Consider the following 22,344-nt stretch of genomic DNA (forward strand, 5'->3'; position numbering starts at 1 on the left):
TCAAGGTCGACTTCAGTGAATGAGTCGGCAGTCACGGTGGACTTGAATGGGAAGCTATTTCATGCATGCACATCTCCTTACTGGTCAATCAGCATCACATCATGAGAAGCATGATCAGCACATTATTCACCTCAGCTCTTTGGCACAAGGATCGCTCGCTTACCATGATCATGATGTACTTCATCCCTTTCTGGTGGAACTCCTGCACCATGAGTGGGAAATCACTGTAGTTCTGCTTGTTGTATGTGAAGTCCTTTCTGGCATCCATATAATCCAGATCGTTCCATTGTACATCCTGGGGGTAAAAAGTAGATTACAGTTGAGACATTTAGGACTAAGGTTGGGATATTTACCATCTCACCATAAATGACTTCTTCATACAAAGAATCGAGAATGTACAAAGATGCCCAAAGCCTTGTGAGAAGAGAAGGTTGATTATACGTACTCACAAGGACACCCCCCACCCTAAGCTGTACCATCTGTGTATTGCTCTCCTGAAGCACCAGTTAAGTGGCATCACTAGAGATGGAGAAGGCAGAAACACCTAGGCATGTGTAAGATTGTGCGTGTCTCATTAGAAAAGCAACAGTACATTGTTTCAAAAGTGGCCCAGACACAGCAGGCTTCAGGTTTGAAAGACCAGGCTGAGAACCCACACATGTGAAAGCCCGAAACCTTGTCTGTTCCTGTGTATAAAAAACACACTGACAATTTGAGACTTTAAAGGAGACCAAGTTGCCATTCCCTTCTATTGACACCAATCAACGATGACTAAGTGAGGGTTAGAGAGTGGACTTTCTGCACACACACCTCCTGGCTTCTTCCATTCACAGTCTCCTCCTCCAAAGAACTTAAAGAAACCACCAACCTGGGGCATTTGGGCAGCTCTCATTTTCTCCACCACTTCTCTGGTGACGTTGCTAGAGGGGTAGCCGTAGCGACAAAGATGGAATCCAAGACCCCAGTACGGGGGCATGAAGGGGTAACCTGTGGAAATTCCAGGAATGAGATTGTAGGAGCAAAATAACTCAGCTTATTCAAAACCTTCAGGGAAGTACAAATACAAAATGTGAGTTACACAGCAGGTATATTTAAGTAGGAAGACGGTCGCGGAGGCACAGATAAGTGTCATTTTGCTACTCAGGGTTCCATGGGTTTTCAGATTTTGACTCAGTTTGATTTTGTGTTCAGTGGATCAAGGTCACTCTAGTTATGAGTGACTCGAGAAGTCTAGTGATCACAACTTCCAATCATTGGCACTCAAAATGAGGGAGGGAGGGGATGGGGCTTGATCCCAGTTCACCTTTGGCAGCACGTCTAATTCAAACATTTATTCATAATGAAAACTCTGTAGTTTGCTTAAATGCTATGTATGAACCCAGATTGGATGGCCTATTGGTGCTATGGGGCTCTGGAGAGGGCAGGAAAGAAACATTTCTCTAGAGGATCAGAAGACATAGACTGCAAGTCTTGAAACCACATCAGTACCTGCAGTGATACCTCCTCGTACAAAGAGGCTAATGAGACATTCACTTAAAATACCAACAGGGCACCCATAAGCTGCTCCTCTTGCTACTTAAGATTACACCATTTCACCTGCTAACATCCCTCTCCCTACATTTGTACCTACCAGCAGCCTACAGCATTGCACACAGTATCCTCCATACTGTTTATGTATGACAGGGAGCCAAGCATCAGGGTACACGTCTAATTCCTTCATCATCACCTGCTGGGTTGTCATAGCACCTTTAATGGGCCACAGGCTAGATGGGATAGTAGGCCCCAACTATGGTGCTTGAGGTCAGTTGTCACTGAGGTCCTTTTGCAGTCCTATTATGGCTTTGCAAACTAGCCCATGTAAAACCCTTTTTGTACTTGACTCTCAGGGTAACAATGGTGAGCGGTCACAAGCTTCTCAGGGAGGGTAAACAGTCACAAGCTTCCCAGGGTGGTAGTGTGATGCTCAAAGCTCTGAACTCATCAATTAACCAATAGACACTATAACTTTGATGTCCAGCCCAGTACGTGTATTTTTAGAAAAAGAGAGCACCTTTCAGTCTCACAGTAATACTAAATACAAAACAATTCAACCTAGCATACAGCGCAGTGATCCTGATTACGACTTGAGGCACTACATCCACTGGTTCACTCATGCTCATCCTTTCAGGGAGAACCTTAATAAGCTTGTCTCCTCTCCCTCACCCCAGCACTTTGGGCAAAAGCATGAATGAAGGTCAGGTGCAGTTTTCTGGTGCCAAACCAGTCGAATGCGCACTCATTTCACATATTTTGTTCTGGCATAGTGGGGAAAGAGCTAGTCTCTCATGCTCATCCAGTGCAGATCAGTTAGCCTCGCAGTCCTTCTTCAGGGAGAGGATGTTCTTGTTTTGGTTAAAATACCATATTTGGTTATATTTTTGTGTCTGTTCAGTCTCAGCTGCCATCTCTTTTTCATTCTACATTCCCAGAATTATGCATCATTTAAAACCTGTTCAGATACTCAGTTTTAGTGGGTGTTGTGCCCGCCACAAGCATGAATAAAGGTTCTCCACTTAATCTAAATGTATTGCGTCCGAATTGTAATGACCGAGGCTATTGAAGGCAGTCTTAGGAGCAACTGAGGAGGCTGGAGAATGGTCTTTGTCTCTTTGCATGCGGCCACCCAACCTCAGTTCAATGATGCGCTTTGGCAGGGACGAGCCGGGCCTCATGTACGCATGTGTGACCCTGGTTGCTGTGGCCCGTCTGGCTAAGGCAATGGATTTAGCCCCAGTTGTGCTATTTATCTAGCATTGAAGCAAGTACTGGGGCGATGACCACCTATAGCCACAATCATGCTGATGCACATAGAACCTACACAGTCACCACACCACAGCAGTTGCAGCCACATTTGGGACGATGCATCAGTAGCATGGGTCACTCCCAGATTTACTCTCAGGCAGACCCTTTTCTCTGGGTGTCCCACAGTGCTGGGGACATACTGGGCTTCTGGACAGTCTGTCCTCCTGCAGACCCTTCCCTCTCCTATTAGGCAGACAGGCTTCTAGGCAGACTGTCAGCTCCTCCAGAAGAAAGTTCAGACTTCACCTCTGGGAGGCTGGCTGTCAGGAAAATCCCAGCCCTGGTCACATGTTTTTTAGAATCAATCATTTTTATTTTGTGATACGCATCCAAAGTACACAGCTCAACTGCCTACAACCATCGGCCGGCAGAGCGAAACGGAATAGTCAGTACACAGCGCACAGGTCTACAGCCCGGAGGGCGACCCCGCAAGAAGATGATTTAGCGTAGTCCAGATCTGCAAGGCAATTGCTCATGTATCACTTTTATAAGAAGAATTCTAAAGCAAAACAAATAAACAAACCCCCAACCCTCAACCCCCCCAAAATCCCACCCTCTCCGCATCAGTCTCTATCCTCCACACTGAAGTCCCCGGGGTCAACAGTCCTAATCAAAGATGTGTCAAACTGCCCCAGTGGCCCCTGCCGGTACCAAAGAAATAAGTTGAAGAATTTGCAAATATTTGGGGCACGTGACTTCCCTCAACTCCTTTGACAGAAGTTGCAAGAAAGGCCCCAAAGCTTAGCGTATTCCGAGCCCTTCCTATCAAATCTGAGCGATAGGCGCTCCATCGCAAGAAGGTGCCAGAGCCTCCGGAGCCAGTCCCTTGGGTCTGGCGCAGCCAGAGAGCCCCACTGCGCCAACAAAACCTGTTGCGCCGCAAGCAACACCAACGCAAGTTGTCTGCCCCGAAATGTGCGCAAGGGAAAGGACTTGGGGTGAGTGAGACCCAATAGTGTGTGCACAGGCTCCCGCAGCAACTTGATCTGAAACGCCTCATCAAGATCATCCAGGATCGCTGCCCAATACCACACCAGTTTCGGGTAACGCCATAGCAAACGAGGGTGCCAGGGTGACCACACCCCGCCAGCAAAGGCCAGATTTAGTAGGATCCCAAGACTGAATGCGCGCTGGATAGTACCAGTATGCCGCCACCATATATGCAAATTCTGCTCCCGCTGTGTCAGACGCTGTGTGATGGGCGCAATAGAAAACATGCTCCCATTCCTTGCGCGTTAGAGGACGTCCCAACTCAGTCTCCCACCTAACCTGTGCCTTCGACCGCTGCTGCTTAGGGTGCGCCAATATCATTGCATACAGTTCCGATATGAGTTTCCGGTCATCCTTCTTACAAACCAACCAGCGCTCAAAAGTGGTCAAGGGATGGGACATCAAGGCGAAGTTAGAGAGTAGGGTCACCCAATGTGCTAGCTGCGAGTAATGGAAGGCGTCAGCTTTCGGCAGGTCAAAATAGTCTATGCGCAGTTGGGCGAAGGGGATTACACCGTCCGAATCAAAGAGGGAGCCCACTCTCTTACATCCCTCCTCTCGCCAGCGCTGAAAAACAGGGGACGCACACCCCGGCGGAAAGTCAGGGTTGTCCACGATAGGGGTCACAGGGAAGGGGAACGTGGTCCAACCCCTTGAGCCCACCAACTGATCCCAAGCTTTGAGAGTCGGGGAAGTCACTGGTGACGAGCAGAGGCCCCATGCCCCATGCTTCCGCGGAAGCCAGAGCCCCCTGCCATATATTACAGCCAGCGACCGTCTGGTCCATAAAATTCCAGTACTTGCTGGACAAAGGTCGATTCCACTCCGTGATATATCGGAGGCAAGAGGCTTGGTAATACGCACTCAAAAGCGGAAAGCCCAGCCCCCCGGTGGCCTTCGGCGAGGTAACAAGAGATAAGGCGAGTCTCGGCCTCCTATTATGCCATAGCAACTTATTAAGCAGCTCCTGCAACCTCCGGAGAGTACCCGGCGCCGGCAGCGCCGGGAGCATCTGAAACAAATAAAGGACACAGGCCAACACAGTCATTCCTATTGCCGCGAGCCGCCCATACCAGGCCAGATTAAGGCGAGACCAATCGGATAACGACTTAGCAGTTTGCCCCACCAACAGCTTGTAATTGAGGAGGACAGTTTTAGCAATGGAAGGGGTCAACCGGATACCCAGGTATGAAATGTCAGGATGCACCCATTGGAAGGCAAAGTCCCGCTGCAAGTCACTAACCTCATCCTCAGGGATAGAAAGATTAAGTACCAGTGATTTTGAAAAATTGACTTTAAACCCTGCTACTAATCCAAAATCATGAAGCTCTCGCGCCAAATACCGCAGGGTGGTGCGTGGGTGAGTAAGGGAGAGAATAACATCGTCGCATAGAGACTAATTTTATGTATGTCGGCGCCAAACTTAATACCCTCAACATCCGGTTTCGAGCGTATTCGCTGGGCAAAGGGCTCCATATAGAGCGCGAATAATAGTGGAGACAGGGGGCACCCCTGCCTTGTCCCCCTGGAGATGGGGAAGAGGGAAGATCGACACCCATTCACCCTCACCGATGCCTTAGGGGCTCCGTAGAGACAGTGCACCCAGCAAAGAAAGTGCTCGCCGAAACCAAAAGTGCGCAGAGAACAGCAAACATATAATCCCAGTCTACTCGATCAAAGGCCTTCTCGGCGTCGATGGAAAGTAGACAAGCCTGAGCCCGAGATCGGTGAACCAGGTCACTGAGATGGAGAATTTGTTTGGTGTTGTCCCCACCCTGGCGCGTAGGAATAAAGCCTGATTGATCGGGGTCTATGATGCCATCCATCAGAGGGCTGAGGCGCGCCGCCAGAATACTCGCAAATAACTTGGCGTCTATATTTAAGAGGGAAATTGGCCGGTACGAGCCTCAGTCCCTCGGATCCTTCCCAGGCTTAAGTATGACCGTGATCGCGGCTTCCGACATAGAGGGAGTTACCTCCCCAGTATCCAGAAAAGAGTTAAAAAGACGCGTTAAAAGCGGAGCCAGCTCAATGCAAAAGGTTTTAAAAAACAAAGCGGAAAAACCATCCGGCCCAGGCGATTTGGCGATCTTGAGACGGGCTATCGCCGATATGACTTCCTCAATACAGATGGCGGACTCCAACGCATCAGCCAAGGATGCAAACAATGGCGCAGGATGCAAGGTAAGCCTCCCTCCCCTCTGACCCGGTCTCCTCCATAGTATACAAGCGCTGATAAAAGTGGCGGAAAGAATCCACAATAAGGGCGTCGGTGGTATGCTCCACCGCATGGGAGTCCCTAATGGATTGGATTGCTGTCCACTGTGCACTCGCACGCAGCCTATGGGCCAACAGACGCCCCCCTTTATCCCCGCTGAGGTAACATTTTAAGCAAAAGTGCATGCTCGGCCCTATCGAGGTCTAAGTGTTTCAGCATGCGCCATTTCGTTTCAAGCTCCCTCCAGACCCTAGGCGCACTTGTTCGTTTGTGGATAGACTCCAAGGCTCCCACCTCCTGCTCCAGCTCCGCACGCTTAGCCTTACGCAGACGCATAAACGCATCCGTCAGTGCAATGAACTCTCCCGGGACTACCAGCTTGAGGGCCTCCCAAACTGCCGCTAAAGACGTACTCTCTTGACCATTAACTGCCAGGTAAGCAATGATCGTGTCCCGTATACGAGTAACTACTGATTACGACGAGTGTAGCAAAGAATCGCGCAGACGCCAACCGGGAGATGGGGGTCGCGCAGCAGGAGAGCTGCACCGATATGAGGGCATGGTCGGAGAGTGAGCGGGGAGTAATAACCGCATCTGATAAGCAGGACAAAAGGGAGGTGGAGGCGAAGAAATGGTCAAGGTGGGCGTAAGTTTTATGCGCTGCAGAGTAGTAAGTATAGTCACGCTCAGTAGGATGCTGTACGCGCCTGACATCATGCAGACCGCCATCACTCATCCACTGCCTTTACCCCTGTGATAGGGCGCCTGTACGATGGGACCACTGCTCTGACCTATCCATGCACGCATACATCTCCACATTCAGGTCCCCACCCACTAAGATCAGGGTGTCTGGTGAAGCCAGAACCTCAGAAAAGGCCGCTTTCAGGAAGGGTTCCTGATGCTCATTCGGGGCGTACAACGATCCTATAGTGAAGTACGTGTCCCCCCATTGCACACGGAGCACAAGGAGTCTCCCCTTGATCTCAGCAACCTGGGAGAGAACTTTACAAAGAACGCGCGCGCTAAAAAGGACTGCGACCCCATGTTTTTTAGCTGTGCCGGAAGACCACACCTGTAGAGGAAAGCGCCGATCTCTCATCCGCTTAGTGTCTTTAGAGAGGAGATGAGTCTCCTGTAGCAAACACACGTCGCCCCCCACTCCCTCCAGGAGGGACAGGATAGCGGAGCGCTTAACAGGACTATTTAAGCCCCTAACATTAAGACTTACCACCTTTAGACTCCTACCCATAGAGGTCAGAGGGGGAAAAGCCAGGGCCTAAGCGCAGAACACCAGAGCGATGTGGTGGGCCAAAGGGCAGCAACTTGTGGACATACATCTCCCAAACCCATAAGAGAACTGATGCGGAGCCCCAACACATTCCCTAAAACAACCCCGTTCCCCCATCCCCACCCCTCTCCCCCAGGCCCAAAAATCACCAGAAACACGAAAAAGACAATGCAAAAGACAGGACACCAGAGCCCTGGGAAAGGGCAACAGTCTGTCACGTAGAGCAAACGATGTGGGGAACATGGCACCATGAAAAATGACACCTCGGCACTAAGGGCGATATATATCCAACCCCCAAAGGGTAGTTGATGATAAGAACACTCAGCGAGGGAGCGCCTGCTACCCCAGCCGGGGAAGAGGGCCGATCCAACCCCAGGACTTCATAAGCAGTAGCCAAAGAACGGAGCTGGAGGAGTTTGCCCTGATATTTAAAGATAAGTCGTATGGGTGAGCCCACGAATATGGGATGTTATTCTCACGAAGATGAGTAGTGATGGGCTTTTCACCAGGGTAGAGGCAGCTAAGTCCTGAAAGAGGGTCGGTTGGTGGCCCCGAAACTGCACCGGATTGAGATCACGGGCCTTCCGCAGGATTTGCTCCTTGAGTTGGAAATCGTGCACGCACACCAGTATGTCTGGTGGGGGAGCTTTCGCACCCCTCGGCAAGCCAACACGGTGCACACGGTCCATCTGAATTTCCCGCTCTGTTCCCTCCCACAGAATCTGCCGACAGAGTTGAAGAACATCGTCACGGAGATCGTCCCCCTCTCCTTTCCATGGCACCGCCCGGATTCTGATGTTATTCCGTCGAGAACGGTTTTCGAGGTCCTCGACGTGGGCTTGCAGATCAAGGTTTTGCTCCGTGAGACGGATGACATCCTGTTGGAGCTGATGCAAATCATCCTCACGCCCCAAATCATGCTCTTCCACAGTAGCAACGTGCTCCCCAAGGGTGTCCACGTCGCGCCGCACTTCACGGAGGTCAGAGGAGAGCTGGATGCGAAGTTCCAGAATATCCTCCTTGTTGGCGGAGAATAAGTCAAGCATAAACACCTTAGTGGCCGGCTGGTCACTATCCTCAGGCGGCTGCGAATGTGGAGTCGATTGAGAAGAGGATGGACCCGTGGACCTTTGCATAGCGTCTTTCAGGGTCTTGTCCCGCCTATTTTTGGTGGATGACATGTCAGCAAAACGGGCCCTCCACAAAGCGACCAGACCAGCAGGGCCCACGAATCTGGAGAGATGGGGACAGCGCTTTGACACCACCGAAGCCCGTCCCTAGCACACAGTAGGGCCATCAGCACCTCGCCGACCGTCGACACGCGGACCGAGCACCTCCTCCACAAAGACAGCTGTCACTCCACAGCTGCAGGGCACAGCACAAAACGCCCCCGCAGTAGAAGCGGTAGGCCCCCGCACCGTAGGCCCCAGAAGACCTCACCACCGGTCCTCCACAGCACAGGTAAGGAGGCGCCGCCCGCCAATGGTCACATGTTTTTTGAGTACTCTGTAGGGCTCTCCCTTTTCAGATTTGGAACTGGAGCAAAGTGAGTTTGTGATGAATCCCACTTTTATACACTGTTTGTAGACAGTGGATGTGAATACATTGTCTCAAACTTCAGAACCAGTTTGGAGTGGTTCTCTTTTCGGGTGTCCTTCTCAGACTGCTCTCCAGACACATCCTTTGTGTAGAATGATACTTCTCACAGCAAGTATCACTGGGACTGTCTCCAAACTGGAGCACACACAAAACAGGCACAGTGAATTATGAAATGTCGGCACCTATCTGTCCTTAGCCTCTCTGAAGCAGTAATCTGGGATAGAAAAAGGGCAGGCCTGACCTCAAAACATCCTCACCATGCACAACATAAACTGCAATCCTACCTCTGACTCCTACAATCAACCAAATGGCAGCAGCCCTGAAGAACTAATCAGCTGTCCCTTGCTAGCAAAAGTCTTCTAGGAATCTTTAAAGGTATCATTGTCTCCATTTCAGTGTCTTGATATTCACTTTCCACCAGCAGGAATGCACTCTCACTGTCTGGGAAAGCTGTCTCGATACTCCATCTTGTGCCATGCCAATTCCTGAATAGCTTCAGTACTCAGACTCACTCATGCACAAACTCCTGGCTTGGCAGTTCAGGTTGGACTGTTCCCATAACAAACAGGGCCAAGACTGATTTGCATATGGCTGGTTCTGAACTGGGGTGGCGAAGTGAGCTAAAGAATGATGATCGATTCAACCCAGATCTGTGACTGGGGGTGAGTGTCTGAAACGTTTCAGTGCGCCGTCCATCATCTCCTTGCGTTTGCTACCATGTTTTTGGACCAGACGTTTCTATCTGGGTCACTGAGAGTGTGGCGTATAGGCCCTTACTTGTGTGACATTCAGTGATTTGTGAATGCCCAGAATCTTGCACTGACATCCTGTGTATATGTTGAGTGTGTGTAGCACATGTGCAGTAGTAGGTCTTCTCTAGACCAGAAGCAAGCATCAGCCCGGTAAGGACAGCACCACTTGAGTTATCCCTCAGACAGACACTCTGCGTAACATTACAGTGAAACAACACAACAATACACGACACAGCACGGCACTGTAATGCAGGACACGAAAGAGAACTACACACGGCTGGATAATAGCACACAGTGACATCAACCACTACATGAGGAGCAGCATCACACACTACTGGACAGCGTGAAAAAGGGGAACGCCTCACCAGTCACGTCCAGGAACTGCTGCACCACCGCCTTCGGGTGAGGGCCCAGGAAGACGTAGAAGTCCAGGATGCCGCCGGTGGTCCTCCAGGTCAGCGCCGGGGCCGGTTGCAGCAGCACGTCTGTAGTGGAAGAATTAGAGGGAGGTCACACAGGAAGGGAACAAGGTCCTGTGTCATTGCTGTGGCACGCACACTGCACACAGGGGCGAGTTCAGGCCAGTTGGAGGGTTTGTAAATGCTTACGGGCAGGATACATTTGCTGAAAGTAGACGTGCACATGTAAGGGGCCTAATCAATAACCAAGTGGTCTGGCGAATGCTCACTGGACCCACTGGTCCCTTAGTTGCCTGAGATGTGGCCAGTAAGTGTGAATGTCTGCATTCAAAGTGTGGTTACCAGTGGCTTCCTGGACTGCTTATTTCTCCTTCTCTTCAAGATGGAGTCTGTAGCATGGCACGAGTCCCACGAATCTTTCCTCACATCTGGAGGTGTTTGCAGGACAACACCCAACTGAAGCGACTCCAAGAGTCTTTGATGCATGCTGTAAGGCATCAGCTGTGTCATGAACTTAAACCTCTCTCACTGACAGCTAGCGGCTGGTTGGGTGTGGTTCGTTGACTACATTATAAGCACAATCCTACAGACTGATTCTGCACTCACTGCATTTTATTGATTAGTATTCTAGGAAAGCTGAGTTTGTTCCAGCACATGATCCACAGAGATGAGAAGGGCCGAGGTCGACACCAGCTGTCTTCAGGGGAATCGTGAAGAGATCCTATTACAGCTAAAACCAGATAGTCAAATCCTGGCCGTTGTTTCGGCCTCTAATGTCCCCATGGCAAGATCCTGCAGGATTGAATCTGCTGTTTGATCCTGCCGAGTGTCATGCTGCTTGTGCATGCGACTGAAGGGCTGGGGCTGCGCTACAGCCTGGTGCAAATGATCAACACTGGAGTCTCCTCATTTCACTGAGAGGGAGTGCTTAGGGCGTCGGCTATTAGGGCCAAAGCTGTATGGCTTAAGGCTAGTACCAAACAAGCTTTGCTAGAATAAATCCGCATCAATACTGGGCTGTTCCAAAGACCCACCCTTGATACTGCATCATCATGATGGCTTCAAGCATGTTTCCCACCTGTAATCCAACATGCACGCTTCTCAGCACAACTCCCATGCCCATCCCTCACTATGACGGGCACCACCCAGGGAGATGGAGGTCAAGAGACCTTGTCTGAACTCCTGTCCTCGAGATGCATCACAAAGGGATAAAAGAAGAACACCCTGCCCAGTTTTAGCGAGCCCAAGACCGTGAACGAATAGCTCTTAACTCGCTCAATGCCCCTGATGGGGAGTTTGTTATGAGTGGCCAAGATTTGGTCTCACTACATCAAGGCGGCACAGAGTTTGATACTCTGCGATCGGTATACTGTATTAGTCCTTAGTTCTCCAAGTATATTTGATCTGTACCGAAGAGTGAGCTGTCACTCTGCATGGGTCAAACTTCCTCAAAGCGCGATGCACTTCCAACTTCAAACTTAGTCAACCTTCATGTGAACAAGTGTTTAGCTCCTCCAGGACACAGCTATGACATGCCTATTGGGGTGACGTGGAGAATCACTCCAAAGACCACCACAGAGTGGCCCCTTGGGGACGGGATACAAAAGCTCAGGGACCGCAGGTACATACAGATTAGGTAAGCTTCAGAAAACTTGGGCTAGCATTTATCAATCCACTTATCAAAGGTTTAGGCAAAGACAGACGCTGGAGAAAGTCAGAGAACCCATGGCAAGCATGGGCTAAAATACTCTGGCATAAAGGATCAAGTGTGCTGTGCAGAAAGGCAACAAACGCTGCAAATGCACATGCGCACTAGCTAACATTGAAACGTAACTCTTCCTTGTGCAAGAGATATTCCGGTACCTATTCTATTGACAGGGAGTCCGAAGAGTCTGTGAAATCAGCATTCCAGAAGAAGGAGTTACTGGCCAACTCGTTTACTTTTATTTTAATTGGCATCTAAAGGAGGAAAGGCTATGCATGTCCTGCTAAAAGTTATACTTTTACACCTATGGGTTACACCCAGAGAAGCCCATTCCAACTTACCATACAGTTTGGAATGAGCACAACCAGAAGAAAAGGCGCTTTCATTCCTAAAACCGTTCTAATAGCGTGTTTCTGAATGAATATACTGGTTGAATGTAACAGAGATGCAAAAGGAGGAGCAAGAAAGTAAACTCTGAGAAGGGAGACTCAAATGTTTTTAGAGAGCTACAACGTAAAAAATACTCCCATACAAAAATGGAGACAGGTCACAGGGTAGCTCACACCTACACACGTAGAGGGGTGTAAGAAGTGCAACAGAGACAGATGTGAACTGGGCCCCACTACTGAGAAGGTGAGTGATGTGCAACAGGGTGAGCTTTGTTGTGACATAGAAGGTACTTACCCATTCCGTTGCTGTTGAGCAAGAAGACCCCATGGGAGCTGCCATCCTCCTCCATCACCATGTAGAAGGGATGGGCGCCGTAGAGGTTCTGGTTTTCCTAGAAGGAGGGAATGCAGATGTTACGATAGAAAAAACCTTCTTCTCCAGCCCACCCTGCAACAGCCACACGTTGAGTCTTTGCCCTACCGCTCTTCTGCTGGCCCTTAGGGCCCTGCATGGTAGGAATTCTCCCCTTCCCAAAATACATTTCCTAAAACACAGTTGATTCAAAGTAATCTTGACATGTCAAGATCCCAACCTCTTCCCAGTAAAAGAAAAAAGTCCTTCCCCCAAACACGGGTTCTCTTACTGTCGGTATCCGGTCACAGTTCCAGAAAGTAAATCTGGTCCAGTTGAGGTCGAGGTTTAGACTGGTCAGATGCTCTCCTAGTCCGTAGATGTGCCTGCTGGGAAGCGGTGTGGAGATCTGCAGGAACTGGTCTGCGTAGATCAGTGGTGCAACGGTGGTGTTTACTCTGGAAGAGCATTAAAAAGAAGTTATAACAGAGCCTTCCTCAAGAGAAGGACATCACAAGTCTCCGTGGCTGAGCAGCCCATAGAAAGGGAAGTCTCTGGTGCCTGGAGGATTCAGAGAAGCAGATGTTGTATGAACTTTGCAACAGGTACTAAGGTCGCTGTAGGCATATGAAAGAAATCACTTCCTGTTTCAATACTCTGTAAAACGGATGCTGACAGATGTGCAAGCAGTCAGGGCATTCGTGCATTTCCAAAATAGCAAAATATTGTCTTCATGATTGCAGAAGCTAGGAGATCTTTCATAGGAGTAAAGTCTCACTCTTTTGCATTTACGTCTAGGCACACCCTCTAATTCAGGTAATCGGTGTTCAAAGCCCATTTGTAGTATCCTGCTTGCCTCCTACCCGGACTTAGTGTCCTGGTGCAGGGAATGTCGTCTGTGTGTAGAATGTTCTTTTTCTCTGATTGCACTGCTATCTGTTGAAGGGTTCGGAAAGGAACTGAAGGCTGAGCTGGAAACATCACTAGTTTCTGACTGGGTTTAGTGCTACTGACTATAGCTTTATATGCAACCTATAATTACAATTAAACGTACTCCATACTGTGCCTTAACGCACAAAGAAGGCTTCTTTCTACGAATGCAACACCACCCTTCCACCCTAGGCTTCAAGCTCTAGACTGTCTAGTCTAAAACCCCTAATTAATCTCCCTGCACCCTCCATTGCACTCTGTTACACCCTATACATAACGTTCAACAACCTCCCTAGCTTGCCTCACCCATCCATCCAACTACAAGACATAATCATTGTCCAATGCGCATGCGTCACAGGGATGGGAGTGATTGTCCACTCACTCAGCCTGTTAGGGATAGAAGAGATAAGAGTAATCTAGAAGCCTCTATCTCCAACCTTCCTTTCAGCCTGGTATCTGGCAGGCAACAAAGCAAAACTCCGCCACTAAACCAGGAGTCTTCCATTCACAGAAAAGAATGCCTGTCCTGCGGACAGATACGGGGTCCCCATAGTGAAGTGAGAATGGAATCCCTAGAAGGGATTCATGAGGCAAGTCGCAACAGCACCCACTCTCGCCTCACTAAAATATACCTGGTTCTACCCCTCCACAGGGGGCTGACTCTGATGATCAAACTCTGCTGATTATCACAAGAGGAACAATCAGCTTGTTGGGTGGGAAAAGTCGGGTCACTAAGAGATTCTGGAGCTCAGAATGAAATTCAGCCTCCAAGGATCAAAGGAAGCACCCAGGTAATCTCTCCAAAACCCTGCAAGAGTATAGGAATGAGTCTACACCACTCAAGTATGGTCTGTGTGTGTTTTAATGTGACATAATGGCCATGTTCATTTGTGACACTGAGTGCTGTATACAGAGGGTGGTAGTCTCTCTTCGGACTATCCTTCATCTACGGTGGATATTTCAGCCCCTGCGCTGTCGTGCTTAGAACACCCCTCTTACTTGATGAGTGGGAGAGCCATATGATTCCTTTCCTTCACTGAAAGTCTCCCTGCTAGAGTGCAACCTGGCATTCCACTTCTTCCTATGCTCCTGGCTGTTGCTTTGCAATAATAGCCTTCAGATGGGGTTGTCTTGCTTGGATCAGCAAAACACCTAAAAAAGCACTGGTCTGTCCTTGGACTCTTTGCTACAAAAGCCCATGATTGGGAGAAGAAAAAGGTTTTGATTTGATTTTTAAAAAACTGATGTTTGGTTGGCTCAGCCATCCTGCTATGGCCAAAAAAGGAAGGTTGTTACTAGTCCCCCTCGACCTGGAAACGTGCGCATTTTCTTGACTTTAAAGCGAATCCTCACATCATTGATACAATGCCAAGAGCAGAACCTTTGAAGATGGACTGCTCTCTCTCAGGCATGGGCCATGCTTGGAAACCTGCAAGCATTGAGGTTCAAGCTATAAGAGTAAAGGAACTGAACTCCCCGGAGAGGAACGGGGCCTTGTCCTGACTACTGGAAGGTCAGGGCAAGGCCCAGGTACCTAACTGATCCATGTCATGGGAATGGTTCAAGGAACTAACCCTGCTGGATCTACTAAATCACTGCAGGACAAATAGCAAGAAATGAGGACAAGTCAAACAGCACATACAAACATTTACTGGATGGAGTAGCTTTAGACACACTTTCCCGACACATGACCGAGAAGTCTGCACTGTCTCCATACCTATCCACTTTGGATGCCCATAACTGCCCTCCTCACTCATGAAGAGATCTGGAGGATGGGCACATTCATACACTTGTGTGGAGTCTGGTCATTGGCTAACCCTGATTCAAGAACAGTTTGAACTATCTTGCTCACCTATTTCATTTGATGATGTTTAGAAATGTATGTATGTGGTATTTGTATAGCACAAATCTACCCAAATTGTAGCGCTGCACTCACTGTACAGGATCAAAGAAATTGTTGGAAATAGAACAGGGTGATGACAACAGAGTAAGATAAAGTTATGCTTATGGCGACAGATATGCCTAATCATAAATCTATTGCAAATATTATTTCACGAGCTACATTGCCATTGGCTAAGAAATGCCACTGGTTGCCGAAAAAGGATGGAGTCTGGTGACACGGCAACCCACGCAGAGGAATGAGGCTGGTTGATGTGAAACATACATTCCATAAGCACTAATGGGATGGTCAGCGCAAAGTGTTGTTAAAGTGTACTGAAAGGAGATTCTTTGAGTTAAGTTATTATATTGATTTTGAATTGATCAGATTTGAAATACAAATCAGCACATCAGGATAGTTTGAAAAGGGGAATAAAAAAAAGGATGTAATACATCATGTTGTAATTGGTTAATATTTCAGCGCATAGGGGCCCGTCACAAGTGAAATAGATGACAAAGGTCTAGAATTCGAGGCGCTTCATAGGGGATAGGTTTGTTGTACAGTGTGGTGGATGTATGCTTAAAAGGTTTTATAATTGAGACCATAGTTGTTTCAAGGATGCATTAAGTGGGCCAGCTGCCAACCGCTAGTACTCAATGCTGTGGGTTTGGCAAACTGCATTCCACCTCTGCATGTAGGTTTGTGTCTCAGGGTGTCTCATGGTGATTTGTTGGAGTGCCACTGTTATTGGTGAGTCCAGTAGTTTGTTTCTGTCTCTGTCTAAAGGCAGGAGTGGTTTCATGGATAAAAGAAAGATTTCTCACTGAGGTTGCGGAGTGTGACAAAATAATGCATAGTATAGGATATTTGATTTCTTTAAAAGGATATTCAGTTTAGGGCAAAAGAAGAGCATGTGCTCAATATTGGCACTGACTTCTTTGCAGCACCAATGAAAGGTGTCATTTGAAAGTCGGGTTTTGGAAGGTGTGCTTGGAGACCATCATCTTCTATGAAAAAGAGAGATTGCATGACAGAGGGTGATTTAATAAATGTACTTGCTCCACCCAAGGTCAGTTTAAGAGCTGGATCAGTGATATGTCAATGGAATTTAATCATGGCTCTAGCAAATATCCTATAAAATTCTTCTCTGCTACAGATAGCCAATGCCTCAAAGACTGCATTCACCTCATCTAGACCTGGATGTCCAGCGCTTACCTGAAACTCAACCCAACAAAAACATGATTCCCATTATTTGTCAAGAACAACAAGCAAGAAATAGTGCAAACATGGCTCAATGACATGAACCGTGACAGCTTCTAACACCTACTTTCACAGGATGCCAAGTCACTTAGATTTACTTCAGACACCAACCTCACAGTGAAGAAATGCGAAATAAAAACAAAGTAAGCTTGGTACCAGCACTCTCTTCTACAAAACGTGCAAATGTTTCTTCCAGAAAGCAACTTGAGAAATGCCACTGAGGCTCTCATGCTCTGGCATGAATGGCATCCCTTAAAGGAATCCTATGTGCCACAGTATGTCCCATCCTGGACCAGCAGAAATATGATCACATCAACCCCTTCCTGACGGAACTCCATTGGCTCCAATTGCTGACCTGAACCATCTTGAAAATCATTCGCATCATTTACAAACCCATCCTGACCAGCATTCCACTTATCTTGAGAACGAGCTCATCATCTCTGGAGTCTCTTGGTACACCTGTAATCAGGCCACCATCTGACTGGAAAGCAAAAGACACACAATTGATGGATGGAATGCAGAACAAATCAAAACATTCTCTCCCAGTCAAGAGATCTGGGTTAAATCCATCATTCCTTTGCTCACCATGCCACCCCAGTTTAGACCTGGCCATATGGAAATCAGTCTTGACCCTGTGCCTCATGGGAACAGTCCAGACCGAAACCGGTCCTAGGATGCTTGTTTCCGGTCCAGGGAGGACCTGGCTTGGCAGTTCGGGCTGGACTGTTCCCATGAGGCACAGGGTCAAGACTGATTTGCATATAGCCAGGTCTAAACTGGGGTGGCATGGTGAGCAAAAGAATGATGGATTTAACCCAGATCTCTTGACTGGGGGTGAATGTTTTGATTTGTTCTGCATCCCGTCCATCAATTGTGTGTCTTTTGCTTTCTCGCCCTAAGTGCGCCAGGTATGCTCAGACGTGAGTCCTGGGCTCACTGTGCCACTGGAATCAAGCTATCCTGGCTGAAGAGGGGTGAAACCCCGAAACCGGTCCTAGGATGCTTGTTTCCGGTCTAGGGAGGACCTGGCTTGGCAGTTCGGGCTTGACTGTTCCCATTAGGCACAGGGTCAAGACTGATTTGCATATAGCCAGGTCTAAACTGGGGTGGCATGGTGAGCAAGAGAATGATGGATTTAACCCAGATCTCTTGACTGGGGTGAATGTTTTGATTTGTTCTGCATTCCGTCCATCAATTGTGTGTCTTTTGCTTTCTCGCCCTAAGTGCGCCAGGTATGCTCAGACGTGAGTCCTGGGCTCACGGTGCCACTGGAATCAAGCTATCCTGGCTGAAGAGGGATGAAACCCCGAAACCGGTCCTAGGATGCTTGTTTCCGGTCCAGGGAGGACCTGGCTTGGCAGTTCGGGCTGGACTGTTCTCATGAGGCAGAGGAACAAGCCAGATTTGCATATAGCCAGGTCTAAACTGGGGTGGCATGGTGAGCAAAAGAATGATAGATTTAACCCAGATCTCTTGACTGGGGGAGAATGTTTTGATTTGTTCTGCATTCCGTCCATCAATTGTGTGTCTTTTACCATCTGACTGGAGGCTAAGAAGCACAACAAAGAGAAAAACAAGGATAAGGTAGAAGACCTTTCTAGTTTCTACAACCACACGTAGAACAACATCCCTGAGTCCATAATGACTGCGCCATCTCTGATGCACATCAGGAAAGAGTTGAAGACACACCTTTTTAAAGAACACTACATCATGATGCAGTAACAATCCAAAAAGCAGGTACCTCTCCTATCACCAGTTGACTTTATGCTTTCCTTTGACCCAAATATCACACAAATACCACATGCAAATTAGGGATTGAGAGGTCAGTTCTGGTGGGTCTAACATTTCGATAAACAGAAGCTACTGTGGGTGTAGAGTTAGTTAAACAATGTGCAGTCAGTATATATTGGCATGAAGGGTTTACTTATGTTGTGTCTATGTAATTGATATAAGAAAAAAGTTACTAGCCTGCACTCGTTTTTTTTTGTGTGTGCTCAACAATATAGGCAATGTAATCACTTGTGTGCTGCCTTGAGACGGATCCCGCTATTGTCCGTATAAAGACTATTCATTAAGGGTGTCCATAATCTGTGCACTCAACACAATGCGCACTACTTTGGATCGCTAAGGTTCCTTCTTATAACATAAATGGTTCGAAAAAATTAAGAAAATTCAATACAATAAAGTCATCACTTTCTTTAATGCTTTATCTAGGTGTGTTTCATCTTCATTTTCAACAATTATAACATTCCAATTAAACATATGCACATGCTTAATTATGCTCTCCAGAGCCTACAACAATGTTACATCACATTGTACAATTTCATTATTCCATCTGCGCTTGTACCATGATTCCGTTTATTCCCAATGTATTTCGGGTTGAAAAACCCTTCATCAGGGGAACTGTTAAAGTAAAAAATAATGTACATTCACATTGACTTACATATTGCTATCCCAGGAACAGTCTGTCCGTAATACATATCACTGTGTGCATATTTGAACCATGTGAGCTATCTGCGCCTTTGTTTAAGAAGGGTGCCTCCGTTTGATTATGATCATCACATGCAGCCAGTGACATGCTTGTTTTAGTGAAAAAGATTCAAGAAACCTAATTGGTTTAAAGAGCTCAGAAAGTGCGCCTCTGTGAAATTACACGAAGTGTCTGACCCCAATGTAGTAAAATCCAACACCTTCTACAATGTGCTCTTATGTAAAGATCGTGTCCAGCAAACCATACACGTACCGGAGAACTCGGTATTGTGCAGTTACCCGTACACGGTAGTAAGTCATTCTTTGATATTCACTAGGGCTTTGACTTATGGGCTTCATCATACGCTTGTCATTAACTGTAGTCTTTCGAAACCTTTTTGTAGAGGTGTGGCGCAAGTCCAAACCTTCGGGTTGCTGTAACTGCATAATACCGAGTTCTCTGGTACAAGTATGGCTGGTGAACACGAGGTAGTGGAGAAGACAGAAACACGAGGTAGTGGAGAAGACAGAAAGCACTACTGGGCCCATGAGAGAGGGCTTAAGTGTGACCCAGCAACAAGTCATTAAGTAATTAGTACGCATTAACCAATATTGGGCCTGGGCTAGTCTTATTGCATCTCTGTATAGACTTGAGTTGGAGAAGTTGATGCTCACAAAGGTTATGGGTAGTTAAGTTTATCAAATGGAATTTTTAGTTACCTATTTTTCCAGATGCATGAACCTGGTACTCGGTTAACTTCCACAATGAGGTTGGGACGTTGAGGAGGTGCATGAAACAGTGTAGATGGTGATTGGTGAGGAATCAAGAACAAAGGAGGATTCTAAGTTTGATACAATTACACTCTTGAACCATTTTGCTGACACAGGTAACAAAGTTTCACCTACAAAGATGCAGTACTGTTAAAAAGAAGTGATTTATCTTGGTCACCACATTGAGAAATGACCAAAGAAAATGTCTAAAGAATGTGTTTCTGCAAATCTGAAAATGACTCCTACAACTACCCAGAGGGATGTGAGGATGTTTTAGTGGTAGTTGGCTATTGTTGTCAGTGGATTCCAAACATTTCGCTGATTGCTAAGCATTTACTATGGTTTACTTAAAGCGATGTAGAGCAGATTTCATTCGATGATAAATGCATGGAAACCTTCCTAGAGCTAGTACATCTGTTCTAGGAATTTCCAATTACGCCAAGGAATTTTTACTTTATTGCCATGAGAAAGAAGGGTGTGCATTTGTGATAACTAGCTCAAAAGCATTGTGAAGTAAAGCAGCCTGTCGTCTACTTCTCTGCTACATTATATCCTGTAGCCTCAGCTCTTCCTGGTTGCTTGAAGTCTGTAGAAGCTGTTTGCCTGGCAATAGAACAAAGTTAGGGAATTGTCATGGGGCATACCCTCATTGCGTTAGTCCCTCATTCAGTTGAGATTTTCTTAGCTCATACTCAAACTCAGCACCTAACAAACAACTGTCTTACAAATGATGTACTACGGAACAATGCATGGCTTTACCACGCATGCCTTTACCACGCATCATTTATAATGCAATGCATTTACAACGCAATGCCTTTACCCCGCATATACCTTTACCATGCATACTTTTACAATGCAAGGTTAGTATATAGTAAGGTAAGTGATGCACATATATATATTGAGAAAGGCACTAACCGAAATGCATCTGCTCTCCGACACATTCTGAACAAAGAATGATTTAACGATCCTGTGAGTGCTGGTCGTCTTCTTCTGTTGGTGTACATGACCTGTATCCTTGAGTCCACCCTCACGTGACCAAGCATCTTGTAAATCCCTCTTTTTTCAAAATTATTTTAAATCTACATTTTTTTCTTTTTTGGGGCCGATCCCTTAACCCCCCCCTTTTAAGGTCTCGGCTTGCTCTGTCTTAAAGAGACATGTTGTATTCAATATGTGGGCTTTATTTGCTGGCTCTATTATCACTCTCATATTCTTTCTCCCCATTTGTCCATGGCATGCATGCATCATGCCTCTTCCTGTGTTTAGTCCTCCCTGAGAGCATGGACCAAGTACTACTATCCATCCACTGCTCCCATTTTAGGAACTGTTTTAGGAACAACTTTTTTCTTTGTTTTTGAGCACTTCACAGTCGCGCTTGTGTTTTCACTTGCTCAGAGCTTTGTTTCTGTAAAAAGGCCTGTAAGTCTTGTAGTTATCCTGTCACATTTGCTGCACATTCAAAGACCGAGATCAAATGTCAGACGCTGTTTTCCAAGTGAAATGAAAGAGAACTGTGAAGGGACAATAGAGATGGAGCACTCATGTTTTCACTCACTCCGAGCTCTGTTTCTATAAACAGGCCTGTGAATCTTGTTCTTATCTCACCACATTTGCTGTGCATTCAATGACCGAGATCAAATGTCAGACGCTGTTTTCCGAGTGAAATGAAAAAGAACTGTGAAGCGACAATGTAGATGGAGCACTCATGTTTTCTTTCGCTCCGAGCTCTGTTTCTATAAACAGGCCTGTTAATCTTGTTCTTATCTCATCACCTTTGCTGTACATTCAAAGACCAAGATTAAATGTCAGACGCTGTTTTCCGAGTGACCTGAAAGAAACCTGTGAAGCGACAATGTAGATTCACAGAAATTCAGGAATTATGTGACAAATTGCACTCAAAGCGAATGGCCCACCTTCCACTAAACACATAACTAATAATTAATCTGAAAGAGCAAGTTAAATGTGTTTGTGTAATGTGTTCTGTACTCATGATGATGTGTTCAATCCGTTGCACAGACCTGATGAATTGTAAACTTGCACATTTTCAGAGCCGAGATTTCAGACAAGGGCTGCATATTTGTTCTGATGCACAACAAAGTGCATTTGTATTTACAATAATCCACACTGAATTCCTGCTCTCTCATGCTGCCGGGTGCACTAGGCCAAGTATGAAGAAGAAGCAAAGGGAGCGTGAGCCGCATTGTCCAGACAGAGCTGCCTCCTCACGTGCACTAATTAAAAGATACTACATCTGGCTCAGGGTCTGGATGCACAGAGTCATAGACTATAATCTCACTTGCAATATTCATTCTCAATTATGAAATTCCAATAACCTGCTTATGTTCATTTCTGCTAGAAATTGAATGCTGGACGCAATTATTTTTTTCCATCCCGGTTTGTGCCATGCAACATATTTACACTCCACATAATGCCACTCAACACCACATGATTCAACTCCAACTGATTACACTCTACTATATAT

The 22,344-nt window shown here is 47.0% G+C and overlaps 1 protein-coding gene across 1 annotated transcript in view; it reads right to left on the reverse strand.

The window, feature by feature from the left end:
- Positions 1–22,344, reverse strand: part of GAA (alpha glucosidase) — a 467,310-nt gene that overhangs the window by 359,323 nt on the left and 85,643 nt on the right. Inside the window, exons 4-8 of the mRNA XM_085617437.1 lie at positions 12,846–13,011; positions 12,497–12,593; positions 10,054–10,173; positions 869–987; positions 164–295 (exon numbers count right to left, since the gene is read on the reverse strand). Coding sequence (XP_085473563.1) covers positions 164–295; positions 869–987; positions 10,054–10,173; positions 12,497–12,593; positions 12,846–13,011 — 634 coding nt within the window. The remainder of the gene's footprint in view (positions 1–163; positions 296–868; positions 988–10,053; positions 10,174–12,496; positions 12,594–12,845; positions 13,012–22,344) is intronic.

The sequence above is a fragment of the Triturus cristatus genome, chromosome 7 (assembly GCF_964204655.1).
Source record: "Triturus cristatus chromosome 7, aTriCri1.1, whole genome shotgun sequence".
Classification (NCBI taxonomy): Eukaryota; Metazoa; Chordata; class Amphibia; order Caudata; family Salamandridae; genus Triturus; species Triturus cristatus.